The sequence below is a fragment of the Nipponia nippon genome, unplaced genomic scaffold (genome assembly GCF_047370975.1).
Source record: "Nipponia nippon isolate SJK-2023a ecotype South Korea unplaced genomic scaffold, ASM4737097v1 scaffold_1, whole genome shotgun sequence".
Classification (NCBI taxonomy): domain Eukaryota; kingdom Metazoa; phylum Chordata; class Aves; order Pelecaniformes; family Threskiornithidae; genus Nipponia; species Nipponia nippon.
The window spans coordinates 97,995,921-98,017,747 of record NW_028262290.1 but is presented as its reverse complement, the minus strand read 5'-3'; the positions used below and the strand labels follow the sequence as shown (position 1 = coordinate 98,017,747).

Genomic DNA, 21,827 nt, shown 5'->3' with positions numbered 1-21,827 from the left:
ATAAAATCCTCAGTGGAAGACTTGAGTCCTTTCAGCTAACAACAAGAAAAAAACTACAGAAACCTCAGAGACTGTTATTGTATAAATACTACCTGTTGGCTGAATGCACTTCATTGTAACGCGACTGGGGCCGGTGTTCTGAGCGCCCGGGGGTCACTTGGACGGGGCGAGTGTTTCTGCCCCGTGTGCCTGCGGGAGCCGAAGCTTGGGTTACCTCCGGGGAGGGGGCCGGGAGCGGCCTGAAACTTCACCCGCTCCGCCCCGCCGCCGGCTCCCAGCTGCCCGGCTCAATCTTTGGACAGGAAAAGGACCCTCTCCTCAGAAACCGCTCGGGGATCCTCTCCTTTCGGCTTCTGAAAAACACCGGTCTCGCCATCGGTCAAGACCATCGCTGGAAACGTGCTCTGCGTGACCAACGGCTCCCCGGCAGCTCCGAGAGCGGGGTCGGGGGGAGAGGGGGCAGCGAGAGGGGCTGGAAGGCCGGGTCGCCTGGGGCATCGCTCTGCGGCTAGCGCGGGGCTAGGATCCCTTGTTATAAGCACTTCTTGCTCAGGGTTCTACTCTTTGGGTTTCGTCTGGAACAGGAAGTGCCGAAAAAACGTGGAACAGCATCCCGGAGGGAGGGAAAAACGGGGCCGAAAGGCTTCAGGCGGGAACTCAGCAGGTCGCGCCGGCCCGGCCCGGCCCGCGAAGGGCAGGGCCGAGGCCTCCCTCAAAACCGGCCTTGCCCGGTGGGCTGCCAGGGGCTCCCTTGGCACGGGCAGGGGAGACTTAAAGCCAAAATCCAGCTGGAGAGTGAGACTATCTAGTTTTGCACAGTAGCCACCCTTTGAAGTGCCCGGTAGCTGCACTCGAGAATTGCTGCTCCAAGGTATATTTTCAGCACAGGAATAAACAGTGTGAAGCATGACTCCATTCCCCAGAAATGGGACCCATGTAGTACGAACAGAAAATTAAGCACAGTTGTTCTTTAAGAGCCTTTTAAGTAATAATTCTTCCTGGCCAAAGCCAATACAAATCAGATCATCTAGACATGACATTTTCTATATACAAAAAACATGTAACTTTCAACCTTTCTCTGCTTTTGTATTTAAAAACTTTTTTTTTTTTTTTTTTACAAACAAGGTATGAAACTCACTGTTCAAACAGAGCCGTCTCTTTTTCAAACACTGAATGAATCATTCCAACATTCATTTTTCTTTTGTGCAATTTTTTAAAACATTACCTGTACTCCTCAATGTGAGTGCTTCAAAAAAAGTTTCTATTTTTAATAAGCTTCTCAAATTAGGTTTACATCAAAAAATATTCCCACAAGGTATAGTGCTACAAGAAAAGATCCTATCAGTAAAGGTAACACATCTGAAGCGAGGTCGTCTATGTAAAAGAAATTGAACTCTGGAGTAGAGGTGTGCAATGCGTTTGGAATTTCCCTACCGACACAAAGCAAGGCTGTCCTCAGGACAGGGAATCAAGTGGACACGTAGGCATACGTGTAAAAAAAATCCACACGTATTTATTCGTGTGCAAACAGACACTTCTGTCTGGGGGCGTGTGTGCACGTACGCGTATCTCGTCAACAAATTCTCATTTTGCTAGGTATTTCAGGATCGGGGCGGGGGGGCGGAGGTTGGATAGACCAGAGGAAGGGAAGTCGCTGCCTGCACGCTGGCGGTGCGTTCGCTCCCCTCGCTTTTCACATCGGCACCGGCCAGAGCCCAGAGCGGGCTCTGCTGTTACCGGTGATGATGGGGAGGGAAGAAATGGAAACCATTTGTACAGGTGCATGTCCCGTTTTGACATTTGTTGAGTTGCTGGGACAGCAGAAGTATTTCAACGGGCCAAATCCCCCCCCGCCCGCCCGGGGCTTACGTCCTGGTGAACCTGGACGAACCCCAAGATTTTTCCAGCTGCCTGATTAAGGTCAGGATCTGGCCCCGACTGAACCAAGCTTCAATTTCACAAAGATTTATACACGTGCTTCACAGCAAGCTCCCCAGCAGCCTTCGCCGGCCAGCCCGGACCTCCCCTAAGCACGTGTACAAGTGTTTGCAGAACTGGGTCCCAGGACATGCAGAGCGCTGCGCCAAGAGCCCCCCTCTTTGAAATAACACTATTAGTGTTTACAAATATTGAGGATTCGCTCTCCTTGATACAGGCTTTTTTTTTTTTTTTTTTTTTAGCAGTTGCAAGTACTAACAGAATTTCACCGTTTCCTTTTTACTATCGGCAACACACTTTGAAGTAAAATAAATCTCTGCAGAGAGTGAATTTTCACAATAACCAACAGCTACAGTTCGCACTGAGCCTGCTGCTTTTGTATTGCAATCTAAGTGAGCTCCACAAAGTTTAAACCATGAGATGCAGGAAATCCAAACTTGTCTGTAACATTGTACATCCCTACTCCGGAGCAGTAAAAGTGCTGCTTCTGGTCACATCAGTGTACCACACATATGCCAGCCCCATCCCTGAGTAAAAGGTGTGAAAGGTTTCTAAATGTTCCTTGATTTAAGGGAAACGAGAGTAGCGATGTCACTTCCCCACGCCGAGAAAATGACGGGAACGACAGGTCAAACGAAGCGACAGCGGGACGAAGGAATTAAAGGAATAAAAAAAGGAACGTACGTGTGTGCGTGTCCCCCCCTCCCGAGGTCTGCATCTTCGAGGGAAAGCGAGCCCAAGGGCAAGGTACGAAATGGTAAAATGGGTGAACGGCGACTGCGGTTTGGGTCTCGACCAGAGGACTCGAGGTAAGTGACATCAAACTCAAATTCCCCATGATGTGGCCCAGACAAACTGAAACAATGCCTAAGTTAAACACTATAAGGAACAGTCATTTTATATATATAGATATATAGATAGATTAGATAGATAGACAGATAGATAGATTTTTTTTTTTTTTTAGAAATCCCTATAAAGAGGTTCTTGTTTTATTTTTCTTTGCCCTGACTAATTTCTTGGTGATTGTATGCGTTTCATTGTAAACTAAACAGGCCTGCTACAAAAGAAAGAAAAAAAAAAAAAAAAAAAAAAGACAACAAGAAAAAGAAACCTACTGTCAGTTACTATTGCAAAGCGGACGCCGCGCAGAAGCAGCGGCTAAACCTCCTCCACCGGCTTCACTTCAGCATCTCTATGCCTGCGAGCGGTATTTTTTCGTGCGCCCAGGGATCGATGGCACTTCCCGGGCACGGGGACTCGCTGCAAGGGATGCTCGGCGCCGGGGGGGAGAGGCAAACCCCCCCCTTGCAAAGGACTTGGTCCCAGGGGGGATTTTTCTCTCCCTGGTGGGAGTCAGGTCTCATCTGCGTGCCGTCCAGGCGCCCTCCGCCTGGACGGCACGCAGACATTAATACATCTTTTTTTTTTTCTTTTTTCTTTTTTTTTTTCTTCCTGGATCTTTTTTAACATCAAATACAAAAAGGGTTGGTGTTTCCCGGGGCAAGGGATGCTTGACCCTTAATACGTTTTTCTTTTTTAATGGGGGGGGGGGGGAGGATAGGGAGGGACTTATTAATGGGGGGGAAAAAAAGGAAGAAAGACAGAAACTATTCAAAAAGAACAAAATCAGGGGAAATCAGAAGTGGGTATGAGATCTAGCTAACACCGCACGGGTGAGTCTAAGTTGGCACGTAAAGTATTGCACATCCTACAAAAGCCAAAGCATGGAAAGGGACAATTGTTTGGAAAGAACCAGTTATTTCAGAATTCCTCAGTCTGAAATACAAGCACAGAACTAATACATTCCTATTGCTCCAAACGTATTTTTTTATTATTATCATTTTTTTTAGTGTTAGTTGAATAGATCCAGTCAGTTTAATAGCCCCTGCTTCCTTATTAACCACAAATGTGTATGCGTATGGTTTTACTTGAGATTTTTTTTTTTCCCGAGTACGCGTGAAGTACGGAAATAGTGGTACGACTGTGAACTAAAAATCTGTAATTCTTTCTATTCCTTTACCATCAAAGCTTAAAAACAAAACGGGAAACAAAAAGAAACAATAAACTGCAAGTGCCCTGAGCAGAGTATATGGAAGATTAAGCAACTTCTCTGAGCAGAAATATTAGCAAATAAGCACTAACTAAGCAGTGTGACTGTGAGAAGAAACCCACTCAGCTATTTGGTAGCGCGCCGAGAGGTTAATAAAATTCAAGGAAATTCAAGAAAAGTTTCAAGCTATTTTAAACGTATTTCAACTTTTTGGTGCACCCCAGAATATGGTATAAAAACAATTAGTTCTGGTGTGAGCTAAATTTCAAGTAACAAGTCACAGAGTCAAAGCTGGGGTTTGGGGTTAACATTTCTTCTCTTAAATAAAAGCACTGTATTTTAGGGGAGAGGGAAAACAAGATTTTAAATAAATTTGCTTACTTTAGGTTACTGTGTTTCTAATGACGGACTTTTATTTCCTTTTCTCCCTATCAGTACAGCTTCTTCAAAACTACCTGAAGGATGCGAACTCGCCAACCGAAAACAACGACACGAACGCTTGCTCACGTAGGGCCCAAGCGCAATCCCACTGCAATCAACGGGATCTTTCTAGTGGCAGCAACAGGCTTTAGCGCTCAGCCCCGAAGTACTTCATACTTGCACCTCCCCGAGGCTTGTGCAGGAGGCTGGGTGCACAGCACCTCAAAGGATCCGGCCCTACCTGGGGAAAGAAAAGACCGAACGGCATGAATCCCCCCCCCCATCCTACTTGGTTTGTACTAAACTCTTGAAATCTCGCCTTTCCAATGGAAAACGATGCAATTAAAATAACAAATAATAATAATAATAAAATAACAATAGGTTTGTTTTCAAAACAAACAAACACCTTGCTTACGTATAGAAATGTTTCTTGTGGAAAACTCTCTCGGCATGTCTGAAGAAAAATTCTCAGAGCTGTCCCGGTAGGACCTGGTTCTGTGTGGCAGATATGGTAGAAAGACCAAAAATGAACTTTGAAAGGAACGTAACCCTATGAAATGGCCTAGAGCGTAGGCAGGTTAGTGAGTAATTGCTACATTTGTTTATGCTCTTTCAGACCCCCCCAACCCACAACATTATTAGGTAAAAACTGCAGGAATACCACACAAATGATAAACTCAAGATGTGCAAATTGCAAGATTCTTTAAAGTCCATCTTTTTCAAAAACACTGGACAATTATTTTTTTTTTTCTCTTTCCTTTTTCCTTTCTCTTATTTTTATTATCTGTCAGCTCGCATATGCCTTTAACTCTTTCTCAAGCATTAAAGTTTAAAAAGTGCCTCCTATTAAGTAGTCCTTTGTGGACAATGACTGTCACATACTAGTTCAATAATTCACATTCATCCCTTTGAAACCACATTAAAACTTTCAGCATCTCGCCTGTGAGAAAACTTTACATAGTTGCATGTAGTTACAGTGTTGAAGAGATTCGTTTGTTTGTTTGTTTGTTGTTGTTGCTTTCTGAGCAGATTAAAACGAGATACAGTACGTACTGAGTGTTAGACCAGGATGCTCAGCAATAAAGTGTGAACAGCATTTTAAGTGCTTAAAGACATTCTAGGTTCATCTTCAACAGCGGATTCCTGTGTCACACCGAAATTTGAAAAAAGTGGCACCAGTTGTCCATAATCATGAACTAAAAACAGTACTAGAGTTAAAGATTTGCAACCTAACTGCAAACAATGGATGCCTGTGATCTCAAAGGGGCAGTATGCATCTACCTCGTGGAAGCAAATGTCAATGGCGTAACCCGGTTGATTTGTCTAACACTGCACAGAAACAGGAGTGAGCCTGAGCCAGGCGCATCCACAGAGCCCGAGGCCTCCTCGCGCACACCCACGCACACCCACGACACACGCACGCACCCACCCACCCACCCACCCCACCGCCGTGAAGGAAAACCCTGCAGGGCGACCGGTGCAAGAGTCCGTACAGCCTCCCCGTCTGCTGACTCTGGGCAATGGAACTGCACTAGCAAGCAGAAAGGAAATGTTGGTGTGGCAGTTGCTTTAGGAATAAAAATCAGTGCAGTCAGACCCCATGGGGGGAAAAAATATATATATACATATACACACACACAAATATATATATATATATATATATATATATACTGTAGAGACTTGAGTAAGTGTTGGCTTGTTGTTGAAAACGTCAGAGACTGTCCGATCCTCTTCAGTAACACCCGTGGGTTGTGTCCTCAGCATCCACCTGGGGTGAGGAAACCTCTTCACCAACCCACCACAGAGCCGCAGTCCCTCCCCGGGACTGGCGTGCACACACACACGCACGCACGCACGCACGCACACGGACCCCACGCGTGACACACACTTCTGCTACAGTTCCTTTCTCCTCACCTCCCCCCCAAAAACTACAACAGGAACCAAATAAAAAAACCCAAAACAGAACCAAAAAAAGGTCGACGAAAAGAAAACAAAATCACAGCTGGACCCTGTCCTACACGAGGTGTTAGAAAACAGGAGCCATGACAACACATTCATTTCCACTAAGGGTGCGTGAAGCAGATACTGCCCCTTCCGTAGCTCTCGATAAACCTAGTCACTGACAAAACACTTGTGGAAAAACATATGCACCAGTCTCCTGCATAATACCAGCTGCAACTATAACAACAAGGTTATAACATAAACCTAAAATAAGATGATAACATGTAAATACTGGGTTATTTAGTCTACAGTACAGTAATCTGGATAAAAATGACAAGGGATAGCCTAATTTCCTTTCCCCAAACAACTTTTACTTTCCTAGGTTGGATCGACCTTCAATGCAAATCTTAACCTCCTGAGGAATAAAAGAAGGCTTGGGAAGAGTCAAAGGTGGCTCCTCTTCTGATTTCTCTAGTTTTCGTGTTTCGGGGGCTGACCACCTCCTCTTCCTTGTTGCGGGGGGCTTGCTGGGTTCTGTTTTGGTGAGCAAAGGTGCTGCAGGCAATCCTATTTTGTCCGGAAACTTCAGTTCACCGTTCTCAGCTAACATCTGTGCGCTTCCCTGATTAATCCCGTTTTCCTGCTCCGCATACCTGTGTCTACTTCCAGCTAGACTGTCATTCTTTGAATGCTTCAGCAAGATACTAGCTGAGTCCATGGGCTGGCCCTTTTTAATAGAGCCATTCTTCAGGTTCTTGAGTGTGAGAGATATGCAGACGTCCCCCACCGAGAGTTTGGAGCATGGCAAATCAAAGAGCTGGCTGGTTCTCTCGGGGCAGCAGGATGACCAGCCTTGTCCAAATACAAAAAAAGGGTATTCTACCAAGACTTCCACGCTGACCTGCAGAAAGACAGGGGACAACAGAGAGAGAGACAGAGGGAGAGAGAGGGGAGAGCGTGAGATCACCCGTGTGCCCTCGCGCGCACGCACGGCAGGCGGTGCTTGCCCCGGGGGACAGGGATAAAGCTGAAACCGCAAAAGTGCTGTTCCGTTTCCACAAAATCAGCACGTCGACCACCAGACTTCACGCCTGTCCTTGTCACACGGGTATTACCCGTTTCTCTGAGCTCAGTATTTCTTAGCACGAGACCTCAGCGGGAATCAAGCTTTACCTTTATCCAGCCGCTCACAGAGGCCTACGAGGCAAAACAGGTTGGGCATCTGGCAAACTCCGTCCCCCACCACCCCCTTGTGGTACCTAGCACCTGTCATCCATATCCAAAGACACTTTCCAACCGAAGATGGCTCAAGGGAAGCTCTCGGTTCTGACACACAATTTCCTAAATGACCACGGGAACGTCATCCTCACCTCTGCCCGAACGAGCGCGTACTTACCAGGGTGAAACGGTTGAAGGCATGCTGATTTCCAGGGGAAGGCCATGAGTATTACAGAGTTGTAACCATAAGAGCAGTGAGTGTGAACCCCAGCAGTCCTGTTACCAGCCCAGTGTCCTCCCTTCTCACACCTGCTCTCCCACTCTGCAGTTGAGTTCACCTCAGGATGAGGATCATCTCTCCTCCTCCTCCTCCTGCAGTTCCTGCACTGGGTCTCCTTTTCTGCACTGGGTCCCCTTTTCCCCCCACTTCACCCCACTTTAAAAATGCAGCTGGTTATGAATCCTACTTAACCATCTTACAGGGAGCTGCCATAGCCAGCAGAACAGATCAGCAAGAGGTGCCCACTGCTCCTTGACCTTGCAAATGCTGGGCCTTGAGGTCCCAACACGATAAAGCACCTAAATACCTGCTTATCTTTGCATGTGTCAGCAGTCCAGCGCTCACGGCACGGCGCTGCATCTGCAGGCTTCAACGCTTAATGTGGGCTCACACAATTCACATCCCACGGGGCCGAGCCCCCCCCCAGCACACCACAACGAGGGCAGGGAATTCTGACATAACTTTTTTAAAATTTGGCACGTGTTTTTAACTTGCTGTGTGTAACGCCAATGAGGTCTGCAACTCTAAGAGGGTGGCTTATGCTGAAGTCAGATATCCACTGCTCTGCTCCCATGGTCCCCATGTCCTCTGGAGCTCTTCTTGGGCATGGGGGGCAGGATCCTGCTCTGACGGTGTAACCCCTATATGGTAGGGGCTAAAGGGCAGCAGAACACCCGAATACATGTGCTCATCTCATTTCTGAGCCATTCAGCAGGAACGGAGCATGCCAGCTGCCTGGAGAGCCTTCCCTCTCCAGGAACACGGACACACTTGAAAGGAACATCACAGCCGGCTTGCAAAACCACCTCTCACCCTTGGGAGTGAGTAACACTGTCATACCAAGCATGGCTCTGTATCATTAAAAATACATTTCAACATTAAGGAATAGAAGAAGTTTGAGATGCACATTGCAGTCCAGCGTTCAGACACCTTTGTTCGTAATATTAAGTGTGAACCTCGGGATGAAGCTGCATGGCCTGTCTCACAGAAGAGGTTGGACTCAATGACAGTACGGCACCTCGCAGCCCTGCCGCTTCCCTGCTAGCGCTGCTTACCCTCAGAGGCACCCTCCCTGCAAGCTGGGCCCGAGGTAGCTCCCCTCACACCCCGCCGGCTCCACATCCCTTTTGGGCAGGAAGACTTGATCACAGATGTCCCACAGCTCAGGGACAGAGGCTCCAGAACCAGGAAACCAAAGATTCCCATCGGATGTTGACCGTGCCTCTGACTGGTTAAGCCCATGTCATGCACTGGCAGTCAACTGCAGTTTATAAGACAGTTGATTCCGTTGGAAAAAAACCTTATAAAGTCCATAAATATATGCTACGTACTGCTGCAACTAGGCCAACGAATAACACTGCATGTATTATCCTGCCACTCCCCCTGCCCAACACAGTAAGCCACTGTACAAGGAATTTCAAAAGGAGCAGTTTAGAGACACGAGATAGATACCCCCCACTACATCAGGTTCTGTCATATTAAACCTTTTCCGACCAGAACTGTCTGCCAACAGTCAACTACACATGTGGCAATAGTGGAAAGGGACCTGACTCTAGGCCTGGTTTATTCTCTGAACTATGGAGAAAGTGGGGCGAGGTAACCCTGAAAGTCCCACCCCTCCATGTCGTTGGATATAAACACTCCAGCGCCAGGATTTGCAGAAATATTTGCCCAGAGTTTGGGATCCTATTCCAATACATACGCATCTCAGTAAAGGGTCTGACTGGGAGGAGAGGTGAATATCCAGTATCTCCCATGGACTTAAATGGAAACTGATGTCTACACAGAGCTGTAGGCTTCTCCAGGCATGCATCATCTGATGGGACACAGCTTTCTCCTTTATATTGCTATGTTGCTCCTCTTTCTTTTTTCCTTCCTGCCTGCTGTATTTTTTTTTCTTTCTTTTTCTACTTTCCCATCCTTGTCAAAAGCTATTTGTAACTCTGGGAATCATACATGCTTGTGTGCATCATCCTCACCGACACACAAGTTCCTCTTGATGTGAACGCACTTCCACCGCACGTTATACTTTTTTTTTAAAAAACGTGGCATCCAAAACACTTGCCTGAACTGTCAATCACTGAAACAAATCCCAGAACTGGTGGTGGTGATCATTAATAACACCAAATAATAAAGATGGTGTAATGCCGAACCTCCACGATCTAGTCATGGTGTGCATGTACCACCATCGATTTGAAATGGGTTCCTTCACAGATTCTCATGCCCTGTTTTAGATGGCCGCTTCTGGATTCAGCTAACTTGAGATTTAAGGTAACCATTCCCTACAAGCAATAGTAGCCAAAGACCTTTTAAGAGTGAAAGTTCAGTAAAAACACCCCTGCATAATTTTTTTCCCGACCGCTGCATTAAAACACAAAAAATTAATTTTAAAAGCTCCCTCCCCCAATATCTTGCCATGGTTATTGTAGGAAAAAAAGAAATTTGGACCTTGTTTTCCAACTACTAAGACGATAAAGCAAGAAACCAAAATGTTGGTCCATCTTCAAGCACACCGAGGCTCTACTGCAAGCTACATTTATATTTCTATTTTTTAAGACTGACTAGCAAAACCACCCAAAACTCTTCAGTGCAGCCGCTGAATACCTGCAATATTCTATAACCTTTTATAATTTTATTTCTCAGCCAAATTCAGAAGGTAAGGCCAGCAATTCAGACTGCTCAGGAAACCCTGGCTGGAGCTGGAATGAGAGGTGCTGGAAGATCTGATGCCCAGAAAATACCCTTCCCACCATTCAAAAACACAGCAACTTTAGTCTTGGGGCTCGCTGCTGCAATCAACGTAACAAGCACTAAGGCAAAAGGGACCTAATAAAAGCAGTTTGTGTGAACGGTATTTTAATAAATGTAAACATACATTTTCCAATTAAGTGTTTTTCTCCCTGATATTATTAAAACGTGATGAAACTAGGAGTGGCAGGCTGGAAACAAAGAGAAGGATGCGGTTCTGGAAACAATGTGCAATTAAGTGATGGAGCTCTCCGCTGAAGGCCTGGCTGCGGGTGCCGAGAGACTCCTCGGGTCCAAAACACAGCCGGGTGGATTCGTGGAATAGAAGCTCTCCCTCTCGCGAAGAGAAGTCTCTGCAGTGCCGCGCTCCCACACGGCCTCCCCTACTCAGAGACTTCGGGACTCCTGATGTTCCCACCACCCCGAACAACACGTGCCTTCCCAAGAGCGGATTTCCTTCGAGAGATTTACGGGGCTGTCGGGAGCACCTCATGCCATGGGGACTACCCGGCACGACACGTGGTCTGGGTGGCCATCCCCCCAGGGCTGTATCTAGCCCATCTTCAGTACACCGTTACTGTAACAAATGCACCCAAGGCTTGGAGGCTAGGGGCTACTGCTCTCCGCAGCCAGGTGACCCCACCGTTTCTCAAGAGAAGCCACCTCTGTCCACCAGACCACGGGCTGCCAGGTTTATCACATGAGCTCTTATCTGCTGCGCTCCCGGAACTCAGTAACACACATCCAAAGACAGACCACAGCCGCCCCACCACTCGGAGGAACAAGGACTTACTGCCCCTGTGACCAGGGGACACGGGCACGGGGATCAGACGAGGGGAAGGCTGGGAGAGATCTCCATCTCCAGCAGCGAACAGAGTCAACATCTCTCTCTCTGTGTCTGTTACGGTGCCAAAGATAATGAAAAGGGGACCGTGGAGTAAAAGAAAAAGTAACTGGTTTGTGTGTGTGCAGAGATATGAGGGGAAAACTAAACTAGATAATGGGCTAAAAAAATACGCGCTGAACTAAACTAGTTAGGGCTACTAACTAGACGCTCTAATGGGACTTTTTCATCTCTAGTGACTATGATTCTGTTTTTTTAAAAAAAGGAAAATTAAGAACTGTATGTTCATCTTTTCTTTTTAAGCTATACTTTAGGAATGATAAGGAACTGAAACACAGGGATGAAAGCAAGCATTTCAGAGAACTCATTCTGCATCTCCTGTGTGTTTTGACCTTAACATCAGTGGAGATGAATTACTGGCTTCCGCTTGTTCCTGGCAGCAAAAGAAAGGACAGGTAACAATGATGAAAGCGTTATTACAAGAATAATATGTGGAACTGCAAAGAGATGCAGATCCGTGGGCCTTTTCTTTTAGGCAACTTGAATGGAGAGGAATAACAGCTGGACTTTGCGTTCTGGTCCAGCTGATACTTACTTGACTTCCTCCTAATCCAGAGCAGGGATGCTGTGAAGTGGAAACCTAGCATCCCTCCAGGGCTAAGGCCAGTTATTTCACTGAAAAGGCATGTAGCTTTACGTGGGTTAATTTTCCTCTAGGTTTCCATAGCTGGAAGAGGGTTGGATTTGCCAGGTGACTGGAAGACGGGGAAAGGAGGGAGGACGACCTCTTTCTGCCCAAGTGCTGTGCTGGGGAGGGGCAGCTGTGGGCTTTCAGCGATACGATAGAAGAGCAGCTGCAGGGCGCCTCCCTATTTGCATTACAGTTGTATATGCTCAGCTAAAAATAATCTCCTACCTCTGTCCCTCAACTGGTGAGAAAATTAGTTAATGTTTGCACAGAGTCTGAAAACACAGATTCATCAGTATTATAACGACTTCCCAGAGATCCCTGGGAGGAGCACGTAAGTGAGCCAAAGCTAATGATAACAACGCTATTTTTGTATGGCACTTACTCTTTGCAACTTACACTCCCTTGATAATACCATTCGAAAAGCTCCCTCCTTCCGGAAGTCTGCACGCAACTGAAACTTAATTGTAATAAAATACTTTGCGAAGCTACACTACACACGCAGATATATCCCCACTGTACTCTACAGTCAAGATATATTTAAGTACAGCAGCACCACAGTGCCGCTGCTCAAAGCAGCGCGACTAAACGCTGTTCTTTCAACGACAAGACTAAGCCCTCTTCACGCAGGCAATCTGCTAACGAGTAATGACTGCCGCATGCCTGCTAATAAGGCTAAATGCTTTCATATGGCCACGTCAGGCTGAGGGTGAGGTCACCGGAGACTTCAAGCACGTAGAAACGATCTCTCTCTCTCAACCCAGGCAAGGGAAAACCAGCAGAGCCGTCCCTGCTATGCAGGGACACAGCTGATCTGGGAAGAGACCCAAGTCCTGGAATCTGCAGGAAACCTAAATTAAACCCCCGTTTCTAATCATATCTCTACGTGACTCGGCCTCCATTCTGGAAGCATCCCCGGTGGGAAACACAGCTGGGGAGTATTTCGGCTGCGATGATGTCAGCCCGCTCCTGATAGGCTTCTCCGTAAGGTGACACTTTGCTGGCTGAGACCCGTGTGCCTGGCCCTGGATTTTTACAGCCTCAGACTCAGCTTGCTTTCTGCCAGAGGATGGCACTCCACCCCCTGCAAAGGCGCTCTTCCCGGCGCCCAGGACTACAACACACCGCCTGCGTTGACAGATCTGCGAACGAGACATGACACAAATGCTACCTGCTAATTTGTACCTCTTCTGCTGGTGCAGAGACCGGTGGCCCGGCTGCAGGGAGAGAAATGAGAGCAAGATGAAAATTGCAGATGGGAGATTGCTGCTTTTGAAATCTCATTATTCAAGGCACCGGGGCAAATTATAGTAACTGGTCCTGATCCAAGGATGGTTCCTCTAATCACGAAGCCTGAGATGGACCAAAATACAGTTGAGCAGTGAGGAAAAAATCACATCTTTATACTGAAAGCACCAGAGGCCCAACTCCTATCAGCTGTGCAGATGCACGCACATATACAAACAAAACCACACAGGGAATTGCACGTTTGACATGAGAAAGGGGACGTGTCATATGTAGCGATTTACCATGTATGCCCAACTGGGGAAGGATGGGCCACAGACTGCTGCAACTGTAAGAAATTTTTCATGTAATCAGCTCCTCGGTACCGTCACTGTTTGGTTTTTTCCTCCAAACTGTCAGCCTGAGGTGCTTTACTACACGTGTCCATGTCCAGCTCCCCTCTCCCTCTCTCTCATTCCGGTTCTCCCGTGCTGAGGGTGCAGCATCAGGGTTGCAGATGCTGCAGTTCGCAGAGCTCAAATCACACCAAAAAGATTTGCAACAAGATTATTGAAAATGAGTACCTCTAGGAAGCAAAATGCCATCCAGTATATCTGAACTACTCCAGCCTCAACACAGCAGAATCTCAATCGCTCAGAAAATGGACAGCATCAGGATAACGCTTCATGATCAGTATGTACTCATTCTCAACCTAAAAATACCTTTGGGAAGTTACAGGGTTTCTTCCTACATTGCGAACCAACGAGGAACAAAGGCCAGCAGCACAGCCTGCCCAGCCACCTAGATGGTTTTTCTTTCCAAATTTCCCTTGAACACACAGTTTATGTGAGCCGTGCAGTGTTTAAACCACCCGCAACTGAAGCTTCAGTAAAACTCTGTCGTGCATTTCAGTAACTTAGGCGTGTGATGGAGCCATTCCCAGGCAGCTCCAAGTTTTCAAGCCATGGAAATTCACCGCCTTGTGCCCTACCTATCTCTCAAGGGTAGCATTTGAGCTGAATCTAACCTGAACTTTCTGGTGTGGAAGGTAAAAATTACCTATTAAAAATACAAAATATATCCTCTTATACTGCTTACCCCGTTTTATATTTTAATGAAAAAACATGAAGATCATGTAATTCTTCCTGTGGGTTCTCCAGCTATAAGAAAGACCTGTTTTATATCCAAGAGACTACATTTATCATCGGCGTGACCCTGATGGCTCGCCCGGCACAGTGAGGGGGATGAGTTTGGACCAGAGTTGGTCTCACGGATGGACGTGAATGATGAAGAACCAACCCCGCACGGACCCAAAGCAACTGAGACACGCTGAGGAACGCCGCACCCGGGGGGCTGCAGCGTGCGCCCCAGTCCACCCCCCACGCCCCACCATGCGTTGCCATTACCTGTGCTCGATGCTCCCCAACCGCAAACTGTATCACGGCAATGCCTGGGCTATGGCTGTCTTCAATCCTCTCCACAGTGCTGGAGTCTATTTTCAGGTCGTTGCTAATTTCCGCGCTCTGTATGAAGTCTTCTGTTTTCAAGTCCTCTACTTTCTTCAGCTCCCCGTTGGCCAGCTGAATGATCGACCCCTTCATGAAGTAGGGGGGCAGCGTGGGAGGCGCGGCGGCGGGGGAAGCGATGGACTGCACCACGGGCAGGTGGATCTGCGCCTGCACCATGGCGGCCTGGTAGGCAGGCTGGGTGGTGAGGGGCTCTGCGCTGAAGTTCTCGCTTTTGGGGACGGCGGTGGTGACGAACGTGTGAGGCACTGCTGCAAACTGGGGAGACGACGTGACGATCGCAGGCGCGACTCCTGACGGCTCGACGTCCGCGCCGCCGACCGGTATCAGCAGGGACTGTGTGCCAGGGATCACCAGGTGCTGCGGCAGGCTGCCGGGGTACCCGATGGCTTGCTGCTGACCGCTCAGGTAGCCGATCACCGGTGGCTGGGTCCCGGCGTAGAAGGCTGTCGCCGGCAGCCCAACAGGGAGCTGCTCGGAGGCGCTGTGGGTGGTCTGAATGACGGTGTGAGGGGACAGCGTGGCCACTGCCTTCACCCCCTCGTGGCCCAAAGCCTGCTGCGGAGACAAGGCGTAGGACCGGTGGGCTGGCTTTCCTAAGTGCAAGCTTCCCTTGTCGTTGAGGGTTGAAGGAGAGGTCTCGCGGTTGGTGGCCTGCTGCACCTCCATGTCCGCCGTTGGCGTGCTGCTGTTGGGGACCACCATGATGGAGGCTCGGACACCTGAGGAATCCCGCGCGCCATACTCGGCGGGGCTCGAGTGGACCACCACGTGCCTGGTCTCGTAATGATGGGGAGCTGGTTTATTGCCTGCTTTGACTAGACCCATGTCGGCAGAGGGCGAAATGCCGTACCTCCGGCTCTTCTCTATCTCACCGTTCAGTACCTCCTTGGCCTGCATCGCCTGCAGCCGGCTGCTCTCAGGCTTCTTGGGGGGATCCCTGGTGACGAAGTGGCCCCCCGAGTCGGTGTACTGCACCACCACTTGGGAGGAAGGGCCGAGGGTGAGGGTGTGCGGGATCACTGTCTGATGGGGGTGCAGGGGGACCGGGATGGTTGGAGGAGAGACGTTTCTGACAGTGCTCTGGGAAGAGCTGGAAATGTGGACGTACTGGTTCTGCTGGGTGGGTGGAGGAGACCCAGCGGCGATCAGTCCAGGTGTCCTGACCAGGTGCGGCTCAACTTTGTGGCCCTGCTGGCTTAAGCCGCTCATGCTGGCCAGCAAAGTGGAATAAGCCTCCAGCTGGGAGCGCTGGGATGGAGTGGTCGCAACGGCCGTGGCCGCTGCCACGGCGCTGGTCGCAGAATTGGCTGTTGGGGAAATCAGCTGTGAGGGGATGAATCCGGTGTACGATCCGCTGTACTGGGGCCCGACGAACTGGAAGGTGTGCTGCAGGTGTGTGTACTGCACGGGGGAAACGGGGGTCCCTGACTGGGAGAGGGCGGGCGAGTACACCGTGGGAAGAGTGGTGGAGGCTGGAACGGACCTGGGTGCGCTCGGTGGGGAATAGTCCAGCCCTGCAGACAGCGACTTGTGCAAACCCTGCTGCAAGCCCGCCTCCACCGACGACGTCCCCCCGGGCCGGTGCCGGCCCCCCAGGCCGCCCTGGCTGCCAGGTGTGCTGGGGAGCCATGCTAGGTTATCCGCACGGTGGTTTTCGTTTGGCAGGACCGGCTTCACCTCCGAAGGCAGGCTGGTGGCAGGGATTTCTCGCTTCTTAGGTGGCAGGCATTCATTGCTCCGCTCTTGGTTGGATTTCATCTTTCGCCGTCCCCCCTCCACTGTGCTTGCTTCACTGTCTGGCTGGCTCTGATTTCAGTCTGATAAACGGAAAGTCACATTTGATTTCTGCAAGGGATCCAGTGACTTCATGAGGAATCATCTCCCCGTGAGCACGATTCTCTGACGGCTCCTCTGGATTCTGCAACGAGAGGGTGGGCAAGGGAGGGGGGAGTCACACCGTCAGTGCTGAGAAATGAGAACAAATGAGCAGACACCCCGAAACAGCAAGCGAGTAACAGAAAAACCTCTGGAAAAAACAAAACCGGTCAGGCATTGCTGCTCTCATGTCAAGGAGCAGTTGACAGCTGTGCTGTAAACAGCAGTGAAAATCCTGGGCACGTCTGCTAAGGCATCACAAAAATGATTAAAACTTTAGGCAGATCAGAAACTCTCTGGCCATAACTTGCCACAGTTAGCAGTGGTCACTTATTTCCCAAGGCTCACTTTCTCCTTCCTCTGGGAAAACCCTCCATGTCTCTAACGTGCCCAGTTCGCTCTTCCAGCCTCTCCTTCCCCTGCAATGACAACGTTGCCTTCACCCTGCCGTGTCTAAAAAGCATGGAAGCGCGGCAGGGAGCCCCAAGGAACATGCACACACAGATTTTTACATTAGGAACAAGTAGCTATTAGCGGTGCGGAGGGAAGGTGGTGGGTCAGCCCTGAACTCTTGAACCCCAGAGTCACCCGCAGGGTGACTTCACATCACCCTGGGCAGGGCTGTGGAGGGCAGCAGCTGCCCCCCCACGCCATGGCTCCTTATGGGCACACGCGCCCTTCATCTACCAGTCTGGCAATGAACCTCGGCCATGCGATCTGTTTACAGCAGCAGCCCAGAGCCAGAGATGGCTCTGAGCCAGGTTTTTAATGTGTGGGGTTTTTTTTCCCCAGCGCTTTGAACTCCCTCTGCTACCGATACCTCATGCCCAGGTGCCTGGGAGATGCCCCCCCACCACACGCAGGTCGGCCAGAGCCAGGCGCCAGCACCATCTCCACCTCTGTGGGGATCCGATCCCCCTGCTTCCTAGCGACTGCCAGACCAGGGAGGCTGTGGGTACCGCACTCGCGGCCACAGCCAATCGTCCAAACCCTGAGCAAACAGCCCTGGGGATGCCTCCCTAGGACCGCTTGGAAAAGCACGTTTGGTTTTCCTGATCCAAACCAGAAGCCCCCACCAGTGTAAAAGCTCACGATTTTATATTAGGCTAGTTTTGCTATTGGAGCAAAACAGTTACTTTCTTTGCCCTGCATCACTTAATTCAGTGATTTCAGCCACCCAAAGGCAACAAAGTCAACAAAGTCTTCCTAACTCTTTCATTATCTGCTAAGGAAAATACCGTAACTAAATCACATCATGCTTTGGAAAAAAGCAAAAGGAGCTGACAGTCTCCCCCTACCTTCCTGAAACCTGCCTTGCCTTGTCCCATAACAAACTTTACAGAGAGTGAAACTCTCCCCCTGCCCCTGTCCAGCCGCCGCCTGCCATCTGCATTTCTGGCTGTTTTGAAAGATATGCAAGAATGGGTGCTGAGAAACCGTGCACCTCACACAGCCAGCACCCTAACAAGAAAAGTGTGCATTATACGTAAGAAAAATGGAAAGAGAAAGAATTAAGAGTGGATGTGAAAGAAGATGGAAATAGGATATAGCCCACTTTAAGGTGAATGCTGAGCAGCAGTAATGATACTGATGGCAAGTAATATTCCTTTGGGGGATTTCTTTCCCTGCTGCCTCGCTTCTAATGAACAATAAGCCTGATGTTTATATGCATACGCAGTACTTTGAAGACATACTAGACTAAGATTAAACCTATCTTTAAGAGCACTCTTTACGTTTATGGTCCTCCAAGCTGCTGTAAGCCTGCAGGAAAAGTCCAAACCTTCTAGTGGTTTGGTACAATCAGTCTTCAGTTAATTATTCCGTTGTTTAAATATTGATAAACAGTAATGAAACACCAATAGCCACAGAGCCGGGGGCGGGGAGGGGTAAAGCGCCGTTTAAGGGCGGATTCCCTGGCTTTGAGGTGAGAGGGAGGACGAAAGGACTCAGGGCAGCTTCTAAAGAGCAAGGGCCAGCGACGCCTTGAGCACAGCGGCTCGGGGGCAGCAGCACCCGCCGGGCAGTGGCTTGGCACCGCTACCCTGACCTGCCCTGACCCGCCAGCACCGCCGCCTCGGCGCTGCGACCGCGGCCGGACAAGGGCAGCCAGGAGACAGGGTCCCCGCTATATCAGCACGGGTCTTCCCCCTCCTCCTAACAGTTGCTCAGCGTGTCTTGGCAACAGCTAAAATTATTATATTACACATGACTTACAGATTTTTATTTTTAAGTTCAACTAAAAATAAAATCGCCGAGCTCACATTTGCGCAGTCATCCTTGGTTAACTTTAGCTGGCTGTAGCCTTCTGCCCTGGGCAGTCAGCTTTGGCAGGTAAAGTCAGCAGCTCCTGGCCGAGGCGGCTGCCCAGGGATGCCGTGGGGGGACGCCCCCGACGCGGGGTGTTCATCCCACTCCCCTTGCCACGGGGAGCTCGTGCTGGGCTGGGACCGTCCTTCCACCTCTCGTGGAGACGGACATGAGCTGCAAACCCCGAATTTAAACACACTCCCATGGGGAAAAGCTGGGAGCAGAGGGCTGGCCCCTCTGCCTGCAACAGAGCAGGGAGCTCGTACGTGGGACCGAATAGGGCCAGTCTCTTGCTGTGACGGACAAACCAGGCTCCCCCAAACTAGTTGTTCCAAAAGCCTGAGGTGCCTGGAACTACTACGTCAAAAGTATTACTATGAAGCTGTATGAAACCTGGTGAAGTTTCACTCTGCAGAAGCTGAAGCAAAGGTTTTTCTTCTGCTAAATAGCACTGAATCATTGAGTTTTGGGTAGCCTCCAAAGTCAAAGCTAACATCCTTCAAAAATACCAAATACTCAGTCTTTCAGGGATTTTTTTGTGTGTGTGTAAATCTTTCATATGGCTGATTTCATCATCACCGGTAACAAAAGGGCTGCCGAAAATCTCTTGGAGAGCACAGGAGGAATGAACAAGCTTAACAGAGACAAGGGATGAGACAGCCGTAGGGCGGTGAAGACTGCCCCACTTTTCCAAGCCCAAGTACTTCACGGTGAGACTTTGAACTCTAACAGACAGAGGACTGGATTTGCAGAAATGCAAATGTGCAGCATAAAACAGCCTACTTCTACTTCAAGACTTAAAAGTAAAACGATAACTTTTCAGCATAATTCAACTTCCAGCAGCAGCAAAGATAAGACAGGACTGATTTTGCTCAGGAAGCAATGAAAGGGAGACAACCCAAACAGAGCGTCTCAAAGGCAAGAGGTACAAGACCTGGTTAAGCTGTTCTTTGCTGGCTGTCCTAGACAGGTGAACGCCTTTTGATGTGTGGCGCACGGTTTCCTATGTGTATGCTTTTTTTCTGGATCCAAGTCCTTTTTCTGACTCTCGAGGTTTCCTTTCCCTTTAACTTCAGAGCTGTCGATCACGGTTTGCGAGATATGCAAACGAGCAGCAAACACCAGGTGATTTTTCGCTCCTGCTTTGTACGTGTGTGTATCACACGGGTGCGTGCGTGCGTGCACGCCTGTGTAATTATGGCTGGGAAGGTAAAGAGGACAAGAGATCAGGGACAGCAGCTGGACTTTGGTATCTCTGGCAGCGAGTACACATGGAACATTGCTAAAATGTCTGGACAGCCAGTGTCCGCTGGCAGCCTGCCCACACTCAAATTCCTGGAAAGGCTTAAGGCAGAAAAATAATCACTTGGAGGAGTCACCATCTGGGCTTGCTCTGGTCTCCAAGGGATTGCTCACTGGAGCTCAGGATGTGCATTTTTCATGCAAAACTCCAGCGTCTCTCTACAAGGCACTTTAAACCTCACTATGTCTCCCAAAACAGTATTTTTCTGTTTATTTCTTCTAATAAATTTAAAACTCATGAGAGGATACTGGGTTATAGCTTGAGGGGCTGACCTCCTTTATTTATCCGGAGTTCACTGCAGCAAAAGCAAAACCAGCAACACAAGCCTCCGTCCACACCGTAATCGTACGCTGTGTCCCACCAGCCAGGACTGAGTCTTGGGGTGCAGAGAAGTTGGGGCCAGACCCACAAACCACCGCAGCACCTGGCTATGCAAATGGTGGGACTTTAACTACCTTCAGAAATCAGGCACTTTTTGCAGTCCCATGATGTAGCTAATGTCATTTTTAGGTCTCTAAAACACCTTCAAAAATCTAGCCCCTCATCCTCCCTGGTCCCTGACCTTTCAGTAGCTGCTAACAAACTCACACCGACATTTGCCACCAGGAGCAAGGGCTGGGACCACCCCCTCATTTTTCTTATTGCATGGAGCAGCCATCCAAGGGGGGGCAGCCGTCCGCCTCCAACTTCAGGGATATTCAATTCAAAAGCCACTTATTGTCAAAATGCTCCTTTGAACGCAAGCCCTAACAAGACACAGATTATTACGACTTTTTAACTTTCACCTTCTGGCTCCAGGTATGACTAGTAATTTCTCACATTCATCCGTGCAATAAAAAAACTGGGTATCCCCTCTGTCAGAGACCGTTGCCCTGCCTGGCAAGCAGACATCAATGCAATATTCAAAGAGTACACCAAAAAAAAAAATCCTTTGAATCGATCCTGACACGCAGCTCTTTATGTCTAGGGTGTTACTGGGCAGAACCAGCAGCGCACTCTGATGCTCCTGCCTCAAATTGCCCACCCATCCCATCACGATAGGATGAGCGGGTAATTTCGGCAGCACTGGAAATCAGTGGGAAAGGAGGGCACTTTGTCCCACCTCTCCCCTCCCCTGCGAGGAGGTAGGCATCTTGCAGGATCAGATTCAGAGAGATTAAAAGACAGACACATTGCAGAGGGCTCCGCAGCTGCATTCTGGCTCTCAGATCTATATGCCAGCTTTCCCCCCCCGCCCCGCTCTACACCCTGCCCGCTGCCAGCTACATATTCATAGTTGTAACTGCTACAGATTTCATTAGCCTTGCCATGTGCAGCTCAGCACATGCCAACAATAGCTATAGGAGTTTATTGTCCAATCCAACCAGTTTTCACAGCACTCTGGCAGATTTCCCAGAAGGGCCAACTGCAGAGATCCATTAATAAGAAACATGAAAACCTCTAATAAAATTTGAAATTCTCC

At 49.0% G+C, this 21,827-nt stretch overlaps 1 protein-coding gene across 10 annotated transcripts in view; it reads right to left on the bottom strand.

Annotated features, from left to right (window-relative positions):
• Window positions 1–5,859: 5,859 nt before the first annotated feature.
• Window positions 5,860–21,827, bottom strand: part of ATXN1 (ataxin 1) — a 240,389-nt gene continuing 224,421 nt past the window's right edge. For all 10 annotated transcript variants that reach the window (XM_087763974.1, XM_087764007.1, XM_087763964.1 and 7 more), the window contains 2 exons: window positions 14,758–16,798; window positions 5,860–7,250 (listed from right to left, as the gene is read on the bottom strand). In XM_087763974.1, coding sequence (XP_087620100.1) covers window positions 6,720–7,250; window positions 14,758–16,638 — 2,412 coding nt within the window. In that variant the 5' untranslated portion in view covers window positions 16,639–16,798 and the 3' untranslated portion in view covers window positions 5,860–6,719. The remainder of the gene's footprint in view (window positions 7,251–14,757; window positions 16,799–21,827) is intronic.